We start from the raw sequence: 11,904 nt of genomic DNA on the forward strand, positions 1-11,904 counted from the left end.
GACTGGCTTTCGAGCAAGGGAAACCTTTACCTTTAAACATGTTTCAGATGCATGTTGGATCTAGGGTTGCTTTTCCCCAGTTGAAGGCGGGTGGTCCCCTGGTTCTTTGGGCTCCTGCCCGCCACCAGTCAGCTGGCCAGTGGGTGGAAAGCCCGCCCCCCCGTGACATCATCGGAAATAACACAACATGCCTACATCATCCGGAAGTGACGTCGGCGTGTTGGTCATGTCGGGGGGCAACGCTCTGGTTTTTGGGCAAAACTCTATTGTTAGAAGCTGGTTTTACCATAGAGTTTTGCCCAGAAACCAGAGAATGTGCATATGGAGCTGAGGTCCATCGGTGGCTATTAGCCACAAGGTATAGATAGGGACTCCGGGGCAAGTGATGCTCTGTATTTTTGGTGCTTGGGGGTTCAATAGTGTGAGGGCTGCTAGTGTCCTGGCCCCACTGCTGGACCTCCTGATATCACCTGGTATTTTTGGCCACTGTGTGACAGTGTTGGACTGGATGGGCCATTGGCCTGATCCAACATTGGCTTCTCTTATGTTCTTAACCTACCCTGGCCTGGATTGATAACTGAGGTAAAATTGACAGGCTGAGGTGGTTTGCTTTCAAAAAGTGAACAAGAAAAACACACACAACCTGAGGTGAATATGAGCACTCAACCAGGAGTTATAGGGTGTTAGGTTTTCTACAGTGCATGTCTCAGAAAAAAGTTCTCTCAGGCCAGTTTGGTAACTCTTTGGTACATGGTACACACAGCTCTCTCAACAAGGAATCTTATCCTAAAGATCGGATATCTCCTCATAGCTGTACATCGTGCTCCTTTTAGATTAGCCCTTCTTACAACCTTCAGAACCTGACTTGTAACCGTCTCTCCCTATCACATCTTTTCCCAGCACCGGTCTGGTTGGCGACTGTGTGTCTCTGGCATACATTTTTGTGTGCTCTGCCTGTCACACCATGGTATAGTTTAAAAAGCAACATAAAGAGTGTATTATATTAGGCGTACAAGAAGTGATTGTGCTAGTGTAGTTAGAGCATTTGGGCGTTAAGTGGGGAGAGCTGGGTTCAGCTCTCCAGTCAGCCCTGAAACGCACTGGGTGACATCAGAACATAAGAGACACCAATGTTGGATCAGGCCAAAGTCCCATCCAGCCCAACACTCTGTATCACAGAGTGGCCAGAAATACCAGTGCCATCAGGAGGTCCACCAGTGGGGCCAGCCACCCTCTCTTAGCCTAGCCTACTTCACAGGGTGGTCGTGAGGGTAAAATGGAGGAAAGGAGAACCACGTATTGCTGCTCTGAGATCTTTGGAGGAAGGACGGGATAATAGCCTAGTTACCTGTGACGAGCAAAGGATCACCTCTAGGTGACCGGGCAGGGCAATGTTTTAAATAGAAGGAGGGTAGAATTTTTGTTTGTGTTTTTTGCACCATTGATGTGCCCTTCAATTACTGACATGGAAAAGAAAATGTGGATTACTAATGTTGATGGAATCTTATGGTGTTACTAGAAACTGAGCCCCCCCCCCCCCCCCCCCGGTAAAAAAAAACCCTCCAAAATCTGGTAACACCTGGGAAATCACTGAATTGTGACCTCTTGCTTGTTGTTAATCCAACTAATAATAAAGAAAATAATTTAGCATTCTTGGGGCACAATTCAAATGTTCAGAGTATGTATCGCCGACAACCAGCCTCTAAGGTCAAGTCAGGATTACGGGACCCACATTGTTGACGGACAACCTTGAGTTTGTGGCTGAGTGTTAAATGGGTTGTTACCAGGTCTCGTTGGTTCCCAAAAGGTTGTTAGCAGGTCTGTCAGAGCCCCGTTCAAATCACTCTTCGCACACCCTTTCTTGATTGAAAGTTTTATTAGAAGATATGAGATGTTTAGGGAATGACTTCTTTTGTCAGAACTGAGGTGGAAAGGCGGGAAAGGTGCATATAGTTACAATCACACATTCCATTCATACACGTCAGCAATAATAATAATAATATTTCAATTCATTAATCGCTCAATCCTGCAGAGCTTGCTGGCTCTGAGCGATTTACAGTTACTCAAATACACACGGGACTAACAATGATTCAAGGGGTAAGGGAGGACAACATATAATCTTTTTTAAATCACACACCTTCGCAGCCGACGGGGAGTTTGTTCAGCTGTAAGGTCAGACGTGTTCCAACGGCATTTTTCCCTCGGCGTGGCTTGATGTTGGAGCGCAGCACTGCCACCGCCTGGCCGGACGGCCCATTACAATCTACTCAGACCATAGGAATTAGGGCCCTCCTCTAGCTAATCAAAGATGTTTCTCCAAGGACATCTTCCCCTGTGAAACGATGTCTTGGTTGGGGCTCCATAGAAGAATTATAACAGCAAGCCGTCTACTCACTCTCACTCCCCTCCCCTTAGGAATGCTGTGGCGGGCGAGGGTAAAGATAAAACCACTAAAATACACTCTGAGGAGGAAAAGGGTAAGCCAGGATAAAGCAGGGGAAGATACATCAGGGACTCTTGATTGGCGATAAAACAGCTACCTATGATCAATCAACCCGAGCCTGACAAGGTCTCAACTGTTCCCCCCTTTCTTTGTGATCACTTTGCTACACAGCGTCATCAGAGATGTCTTCCATCTTGCCATTGAAACGCTTTCCCTGTTTCTGCAGGTGGAGTCTCCGGCTGTGGAAGGCTTAGACCTGTTAAGTCAGCCCCCTACTGGCGGTTCCGGCTACCTCACCTGCGACAGCCAGGCCAACAGCGACTACGATGAAACGGACGGGGAGGGCGAGGCGTACACAGACCAGGAGCTCGACGAGCCCTACGAGGAACAGGCCCTGGCTCGCTCTTCGGAGCCCGCCGAGCAAAGCCACGAGTTGGACTTGAGTGAGCGGGTGGCAGCTGCTCTGGCGTACCCCATTGACCGGGTAAGGAGAAACAAAGCCCTGACGACCACACAGTGGGAATTGCCAACCTCGTTGAACCTGTGGGCACATTAGGAATGCTGAGGTAGGGTAGCGGACGTTGCCACAAAATGGCTGCCGTGGGTGTGTGGCCAGTCTCAAAACAGTAATCGGGTTCCATGTAAGGTTCCAACTGGCCCACTTGTGATGGAGACCTCCAGCAGATGTTAGTCCCATCTGCCAGTGCTCCTCTGATCAGTGGGCAGAAACTAGGGCCAGAGGGATGGTGGTGATCGTCCTGGGGAGAAAAATTAAAAACCAAAAATAAGGCCTCGTCTACTTTCCAGAAGTTCTGACCACAGAATTCCTTCCCTGTTCCTAGAGTTACCCAGAAGCTATAAGGGTAGCTCTAGCAATTGCCAGAAACTCTATGGTGATGTTACCATAGAGTTTCTGATGGTTGCTAGAGCTACCCTTGTTAGTTCCAGGAACTGTATGGTCAGAACTTCTGGTAAGCAGCCAAAGCCTTATTTTTCTTCTCAGTTTTTTTTCCTTGGGATACTGGCCCCCTGCAACCTTCCCCACTGGTTGCCAGACACTGCCTGGCAACCCTCTGTCCATGCCAAGCATCATCTGTCATGGAGGCAGGTTCTTCCAAATGGCTGATGCACCTCCGACTCTTGAGGAGATGTGGAATAAACGCTGGAACCATCTCTTTGAAGCCCAGCAGAGCCTCTGCACCGAAACAGTCTCCAAAGGAAGGAGGGAGGGTTTGTTGTCCGCATGTGGCCCCCAGGAACATTTGCCAGGCCTGGAGACATCTGTTGGCACCACCAGTGCTGAGGGCACATGGCTGGCTGGCATGCGTCTGCCCAGGATGACTGGATTGCTTTGCTAGTCCTGTCAGCTAGGTGGGGGTGACCCCGAAGCATCCTGTTGTTTTCTCTTCCATTTGAGATGCCTCGGGTTTTATCCCCATAGCGCAAGAAGCAAGTGGGCACCGCCCGGCACCGTGTGGATGATTGCTGGACCGCACTGCAGAGAGCCATTGTCAGGGGCCTGTGGTCTCCAGCCAGAGTCCGGTCTCTCCTGCAGTTGCTTGCCGTTTTCTGCTGTTTGTAAAACACAGTCTCGGTAGAACCGTCATACCAGATTTCCCCAGCCCTGCGAATCAGATCTTCATAACGATGCAATTTTGCTGGGTGTGCATAATTTAGGTCAGTCTTTCCCCCCGGCCCTTTGGCCCGCCTGTGCACATTTTTACTGTAAACATCAGTCAAAGAACAATTTGCTTTCCTGGCATTCAGCAATTCCTCTGGCTTCTGTGATCGCAGTAGGCGGGGGACACCCCCCCCCAGCAATCCATGATCATTCCTGACTCCGGGGGTTCGCCGAGGTAGTCTGCTGAAGCAACAATAAGCAGAGCCTAGTGCAGGGGTCACCAGCCCGAGAGCTGATTCTGACTCAGAAGTCCTGGGTAATTAAAGATATGCCAATTTATTTCCTCCCCCCCCCCTTCCTGGGCACATTCCCAAATTATTTTCTGCCTAGAAACTGTACATGAACTTGAAAGAGTCAAAGGAATTAAGCTTTCATCTAAGCAGCGGTTGGGAGGGATCAGAGAAAACCTGCATACAAGACGAGGAGAAAGCAAGGGGCTCTGCCCACCCCATAGGAGTCTCTGCTTCCCGTTGAGGCTCGCATTGGCCCGTTAATGTGCAGCTGTAAAAAACTGCAATACTTAAAAAGCATAACGATGTGTCTTCTTAAGAAATGTGAGATGGTGACATGCAGAGAGATGAAACCCAATTAAAATGTTGGGCTTTAGTCTAGACCGCAGAATAAAATGGAACTCTTGAGAAGGCTGTGCGGCGTCAAGAGATGGGGAACCGAGCAGCCCTGCAAGTAGAAAGCTAGGACTGCAAGGAGGCGAATGCTGGGCTTAGAACCTTTTTTTCCTTTTTGCGTTTTGTTTTTACCTGCAGGGTTTCCTTTTTATTTGGGGGGAGGGAAACAAGGCGGGATGAAAACGTTTGGTAATAAGTGAATGATGTACTTGCACATGGAAGTGTTCAGAAACAGAAGCGGCACCGCATGGAGGTACTGTCTTAAATCATGAATAAGGCTGTAGTTCTTTGCATGCTTACCGGGGAGGGAGCCCTGTGAACTCAAGGGGACTTTATGCGTAAATATGCATGCGACATGCACCAGATAACCTCACTGGTAGTAGTTTGTTTCTTTCGTCTCAACAGGCATTAAGTCTTGGCTAACTTCAGCTGGGCTGCTTGGAAATGACAATGACATAACATTTCCAACGTGGCCGTCACGGTTCTTCATCTTGTGTTCCCTTTCTTTCTCTGTCTCAGCATGACAGTGACCAGCAGCCCCAAGGACAGTGGAGACAAGACTATAACACCAGGTAGGCTTCCATCAGGGGAAAGGCTGTGGCTCAGTGGTAGAGCATCTCCTTGGCATGCCATCTCAGGTCGTGTCACGTTTATTCAGTGCGTCACCAGCACAAATCAGTGGCAGCAGTGTTTTAACTGCGTCGATAATACAAATGTGACAATTAAAAAAAAATGTTTGGTGTTTCTAAAATGTATATTACGCCAGGGGTCATTTCGTAGAAAAAGCGGTGCAGGAGCTCATTAGCATAACTTATTTGCATATGCCACACACCCTGAAATCACCGGAAGTGTGTCAGAAGGCAACACCCACCACTCAGGCTCCACTGGGCTGTTTTGGATTGCTAGCTATTGGGGGGTGGGAATGTGCAGATCTGTCCTCACAGAGGAGGGAGAGCTTATACCTGAAGGCAGACTGGGGGGGGGGCTCTGCAACTTACCTGGCTGCTTCTTGCTCCTCATGGCCCAACTGAGGGCTGCTGAGAGCAGGGGGCGGGGCTTGTTGCATGTGCCCGCCCCCTGGCCTCCTTACTGCCGGAGCTCCGCTTCTGTGCGCTCCTGCAGGAAATGGCCCCTGGATTACGCAACAGAAAACAAACTGGCACTTCTAGGCTTCTCTAGCACTGCCCTCTTAACACCTTGGATTTCAAGGAGCCAAAGCTATTGTTAGACAAAGATTATGGGACACCTCTCTCCAAATGGACGGAGCACGAGCCTCACACGTTTTAGTGCTGAGAAATAAAAACCGAAGTTTCGCTCCATCCGGTTACCTTTATTCGTTAGAACTCCCTCAGCACCGCAGAGCTTTTACTCTGGCACGGGAGAGACACTCATGCCCCATACGCAAGTCAACTCTGTCCTTGTAATTCTGGACAGATCGAGACAATTGAGCACGTTCTTTTATCTTGCCGATTTTATCACGAGATTCGTTCTAAATACATTATTCCAATCATTGTCGCCTACCCAGGCAGGGCTAACCAGTTTTATCCTACTCTTCTTTTAGCTGATATTTGTAATGAAACCACTGCTAAGGTTGCAAGGTTTTGTGCTATGGCCCTCCTAATCAGACAGAAGACCAGGGCTATTTTTGGGCAGGAACGCACAGGAACGGAGTTCCGGCTGGCTTCCAAGTTGGCCACGCCCAGGAGGGACTCATTAGCATAACAGGCCACACCCAACAGCAGAAACGCATTAGGATTGGCTACATTAGGGGTGTGTGGCCTAACATGCAAAGGAGTTCCTGCTACAAAAAAAGGCCCTGGGTTTTGACAACAAACAAGGTCCACAGAATAAGAAGCAAAAGGTGGGTATGGCTGGATGACCACACTTCTGGTAACATGGGGGTGTGGCCTAATATGCTAATAGGATTTTGCTGTTGGGTGGGGTCTATTATGCTAATGAGTTCCTGCTGGGCTTTTTCTATTACTTCTTAGGACATTTTAAAATTCCCTTTGCCTTATTTAAATTTTTTAATCTGTATCGGTATCAACTGTCTGGCTGTATTTTTGCCGTTAACTATATGTAACATTTAAAGGTATTTCCTGATCTTTGATCGTAATATAAGAATATTATTATATAGATTGCGTATAGATTATATGACAAGAATTTTTTTACATCCTCTTATAAATTTCTAAAAACTCCTGTAGTATGGAGATTTATATATAGGATTTTTCCTCTCAATTACCCATAACCTCTAGGGCTCTTCTATACTTGATCCCTACAAGTTATGCTTGGCATGCAGAAGGTCCCAGGTTCATCTCCAGGTAAAAGGACCAGGCAGTAGGTGATGTGAAAGACCTTCGCCTGAGCCCCCGCCCCAGTCTGTGTCGGCAATACTGATTCAGTACAAGGCAGCTGCATGGGTCTCCAGCTCCCCTTCCAGGTGGGGGAACCTTCCTGGCGTTGCTGCCGGAGGAAAGGACGATCTCTTTTGGGGCAGGAGGATCTTCCCTTGCTTTTGTTACCTTTTGTGTCCTGCCCTTCCTCCAAAGGAGTCTGGGGCAGCATGCATGGTCCTCGGCTCCTCCTCTCCATTTTTATCCTCACAACAACCCTGTGAGGTAGGGTAGGCTAAGCAACTGAGCTGGGATCATCTGCTGGGTTTCATGTCAAGTGAAAATTTGAACCCGGCCTGGTCAAACACTTCTAACCGTGCGGCACTGCTCTGGAGCGGGACTTTCGTGGTGGAAAAGAATAACAGGAACATGTCAGGTTCCCCAGGTTTTTCATCACGTTTGTCTCACCTCCCTCAAGGTGACATCGATGGGGTTGGGGCCAGTGTTCCCTCTAAGCTGAGTTAGTGTGAGCTAGCTCACGGTTTTTTAGCCACCGGCTCACACATTTTTGTCTTCGCTCAGGAAGGATGGCTCCAGAGCAAGCTAATTTATGCAGCAGCCAAATCGCTGGCTCACAACTTCAGTGCCAGTAGCTCAGAAAGTAGACTTTTTGCTCACAAGACTCCACAGCTTAGAGGGAACATTGGTTTGGGCTCGTCCTGACAGACTTGCAGGGGGGCAGAGACCAGCTGCCCTGAGGTGGCCCATTCTACGCTTCTGTCTGCTGCCCCGTGCAGTATCAGCCTTGCAAACAGGGGCACATTTTACTTGCCCCACCTGCCATGTGGCATCCTCTCAGCAGCTTAGTGTGGGGGGAGGCAGTTTCACATGCAATTTCCAGAGGCTGTCTGCAGGACCGTGGCTATTGGCAAGCCCGCCCAGATTGACCAAGGCGCTGTACAGGTTTAGTTCTCAAAAGACTGTAACCTCAGACCTGTTCGAGAAAGCACCTTTCTTGCGCTCACCAACGTGTAGGAGTGGTCGGCATAGCGTTGCTTCACAAGCACTGCCATCCAACCCCACCGTGTTCCTCCCTGTTTCCTAGACCTACTTTGCAGGGATGGTTTTATGAGGGAACTGTTGGGGGGAGGGAAGGTCCAACCCCCCCCCCCAGCCCCCTGGGGGAGTGAGCAGGGTTCCCAGGTCCCACCCCCCCCCCCCAGCCCTCTGGAGTAGTGAGCAGTGTTCCCTCTAAGCTGAGTTAGTGTGAGCTAGCTCACCGTTTCTTAGCCTCTGGCTCACACATTTTTGCCTTGGCTCAGGAAGGAGGGCTCCAGAGCAAACTAATGTATGCAGTAGCCAAATTGCTCGCTCACAGCTTTAATGCCGGTAGCTCACAAAGTAGAATTTTTGCTCACAAGACTCCACAGCTTAGAGGGAACATTGGTAGTGAGTAAATAAACTGGGGCTAATGATGCGTAGGGTTATTTGTACAACAGAGCTAATGTTCAGATTTTTTTAAATAAACCAAGGGCAGTCTTGAGGTTTTGTATGTGCAAGAAACCGATCCCCAAGATTGCCTTGCAGAATTCACACTCTTTGTGTCTCCTCGCCAGGGAATATGAACACGAAGCCCTCCGGAAGAAGTTCACGCAGGCTCAGGCCTACGACTCTGAATCGGACCAGGACTACGGTTATGATTGGGGGCCGGCCACAGACCTGTGACACCCCCCCTCCCAGCTACATCTCCCCCCTGCCCTGTTGGGTGGAATTGTGCCTCCCACATCCCCCTCCAAAAAAACTGCAAAGACTTTTGCATCCTCTGCGGGTGGGGGGGGAGGACATTTGGGCGAATTTGCCTTTTGCAGCCCTGTGCCTTTTTGAGTTTCTTGCCAAGGGGATGTTTCTGATGCGAGGGTGAAGATGGAGTGCCTTCCCCTTGGCCTCTGAGGCCTTCTCCCTCCCACCCTCCAGAGTAATTTGAGCTCGGCCTCCTTTTATCAGGCCACAAAAACTAGGTTGGTCAACACCTCCCCTTCTCAGGTGAAAATCTGGCCACCTTTTCCGTTTCTCCTGAGGCCTAGAACACAGGGAAGGTGCCGAAGCTCTCTGCAAACGCTGCAGCCGTCCCGCTTCACTTGCTGCCTGGTGCGGGAAGTCTGAGGGGAATGGGAGCCCAGGAAAACTTTCCCCTCACCCCCTGCCACTGTTCTCTCAGGGAGCCGAGTGTTCCTTCCGTGGTTTCTGGCCACCCCCTCGTTCTCTTGCTGGATCTATCCTGTGGGCTGCTCAAAGGGAGTCCTCCCTTGGCGTGTGTAACTGAAAGAACCACAACTACCTGTAATCTTTTTAACAGTATGATGGCTACGATGTTGACCTTTTTGTATGCATTGTTTTAAGCTGTGAAGCAATCCCCCCAAAAAAAGTTTGGGCTGTTTTTTGTGTTTTTTTACCAGCTTCATTTTCAGTCTCTAGTGAACACCCGTCCAGCTGGAGGATGCACAGCTTCAGGTCCGCTCAGCAAAGCCCTCTACTCGTGAGGCACAGTGTATGCTTTGTAATAAAGAAATCTCTGATATGTCATGCCTTCTCTCCTTTGGATCAGCCGCAGGGAGGAGGAAATGTGGGTGAGGGAGTGGTGGTCAACAGGGAAATCTTGGTTGCGTGGGGGTGGGGTTTACCCCCCTCCCTTTCCAAATTTGAAATATTCAGTAAATGCTTCTTTGGGATACTGGTGGGTAGGAACTGTGGGGCGACACAACTGAGCTTCTGTAGCAGCCCAGAACAACTGCTGAGTGCGAGAATGAATTTCCTGAGCATCGGACTCAATTTTTAAAAAAGCCTGTAAAATAGTGGAGCTGAGAAACTCTGAATCTGGAGGTCTGTGGTTCAAGTTCTGCCTCTGAGGTGGATTTGGACAAGTTGGTGGTCTCTCGACCTTACCTTCTTATCCGCCAGGGATGCATGTTGTGTGTATGGGAGGGGGGGAATAATACAAAGCAACTCAGTAAGTATTACTGGGAGCCTGTCTGCTAATGGCTCTTGAGTGTTTTAGAATGCTGTGAACCTGGCCGCTGTTACCTGGTCGAGTTCCAAAGGCACATTTCAAAGCGTGTGGATTTCAAAGCCCTGTTGAAACCTCAGAAGTCTGAGAAACAGCTGAACGTTTCCAGGGATTGGTTTCTGAGCCCTGCCTAACACTTTCCATCGAGCAGAGGGTGGATACTAGACTTAAGCGAAGGGTGAGAAAAAAAATTCACATCTGCATAAGAGAACAGAGGCTGTGCAGAATTTGGGTTAATATGTGTGATCTTTTTTCCCCCCCTTTGGGGGAAGGAGGAACACCCTGGACCTGCCTTTCAGCAATAAGGGCTTGACGGCACTGGTAAGAACCAATACGGTGCTACCCTGCCTTGGTATTTTCTGTGCCAAAGTGATCCTAAACTGTACAACTTGAATATATCTTGCACACCCATGGGACCCCCACATAGGTATTGCCCATTTGTTATCAATTCCTCGGGGCTTGAAACATGTCCCCCCACACACACACGAAAACCCCCGAAAGGCACTCAGGAACCATGTGCCTTCCAGATAATGGGTGAAAAGGCAATTGACCCACTGTGCAAATGGCTGACAAGGAAGGGGTCAAACAAGGAAGAGAAGACCAGGATGGGTAGCCGAGTTTGTCTGTCTAGCAGGAGAAAAGGGCAAGAATCCAGCAGCACTTTAAGGACTAACATTTGTGGCAGGGGGTGAGCTTGTGAGTCACTACTCCTACCCTGCCACAAATTTTGTTAGTCCTTAAGGTGCTTGAAGCTCAACATCAAAAAAACTAAGATCATGGCATCCGGGCCCATCACTCCTTAGCAAACAGAAGGGGAAGTCGTGGAAGTAGTGACAGACTTCACGTTCCTGGGATCCCAGATCACCGCAGACTGTGACAGCAGCCATGAAATTAAAAGACGCCTGCTCCTTGGGAGGAAAGCGATGGCAAACCTCAACAGCATGATAAAAAGTAGAGACATCACCCTGCCAACAAAAGTCCGCATGGTCAAAGCAATGGTATTTCCAGTAGTCATGTATGGCTGCGAGAGTTGGACTATAAGGAAGGCCGAGCGCCGAAGAATAGATTCTTTTGAACTATGGTGCTGGAGAAGACTCTTGAGAGTCCCTTGGACTGCAAGAAGATCAAATCAGTCAATCCTAAAAGAAATCAACCCTGACTGTTCCCTGGAAGGCCAGATAATGAAAATGAAGCTCAAATACTTTGGCCACCAAATGAGAAGGGAGCACTCACTAGAGAAGACCCTGATGCTGGGAAAGATTGAAGGCCAAAGAAGACGGGGACGGCAAAGGATGAGATGGTTAGTAATCTACCCTGACTGTTCCCTGGAAGGCCAGATAATGAAACTGAAGCTCAAATACTTTGGCCACCAAATGAGAAGGGAGCACTCACTGGAGAAGATCCTGATGCTGGGAAAGATTGAAGGTCAAAGAAGACGGGGACGGCAAAGGGTGAGATGGTTAGACAGTGTCATAGATGCAACGGGCATGAAATTGAGCAAACTTCAGAGGACGGCGGAAGACAGAAAGGCCTGACGGGATCTGGTCCATGGGGTCGCGAAGAGTCGAACTCGACTGTGCGACTGAACAACAAAACGGTGCTGCTGGATTCTTGCTCCTTTTCCCCTGCTAGGGAAGAGAAGAACCTTTGCCCTTCATCATAAGCACCTTGACAAGTCTTGCATGTCAATCACAGCACACAGAGCCCCAGAATCCAACTTTCAAAGGCCCTTTATTCTCAGATTGCATTTAAAACTG

The 11,904-nt window shown here is 49.1% G+C and overlaps 1 protein-coding gene across 1 annotated transcript in view; it reads left to right on the forward strand.

Moving 5' to 3' along the window:
- TJP3 (tight junction protein 3) overlaps positions 1-9,624 on the forward strand; it is a gene marked incomplete at its 5' end in the record, with an annotated part of 21,628 nt that extends 12,004 nt beyond the window's left edge. The window contains 3 exons of the mRNA XM_015420585.1: positions 2,670-2,927; positions 5,270-5,322; positions 8,700-9,624. Of these exons, the coding sequence (XP_015276071.1) occupies positions 2,670-2,927; positions 5,270-5,322; positions 8,700-8,808 (420 nt within the window). The remainder of the gene's footprint in view (positions 1-2,669; positions 2,928-5,269; positions 5,323-8,699) is intronic.
- Positions 9,625-11,904: the final 2,280 nt, after the last annotated feature.

Source organism: Gekko japonicus, unplaced genomic scaffold (genome assembly GCF_001447785.1).
Source record: "Gekko japonicus isolate JY-2015 unplaced genomic scaffold, Gekko_japonicus_V1.1 scaffold884, whole genome shotgun sequence".
Lineage (NCBI taxonomy): Eukaryota > Metazoa > Chordata > Lepidosauria > Squamata > Gekkonidae > Gekko > Gekko japonicus.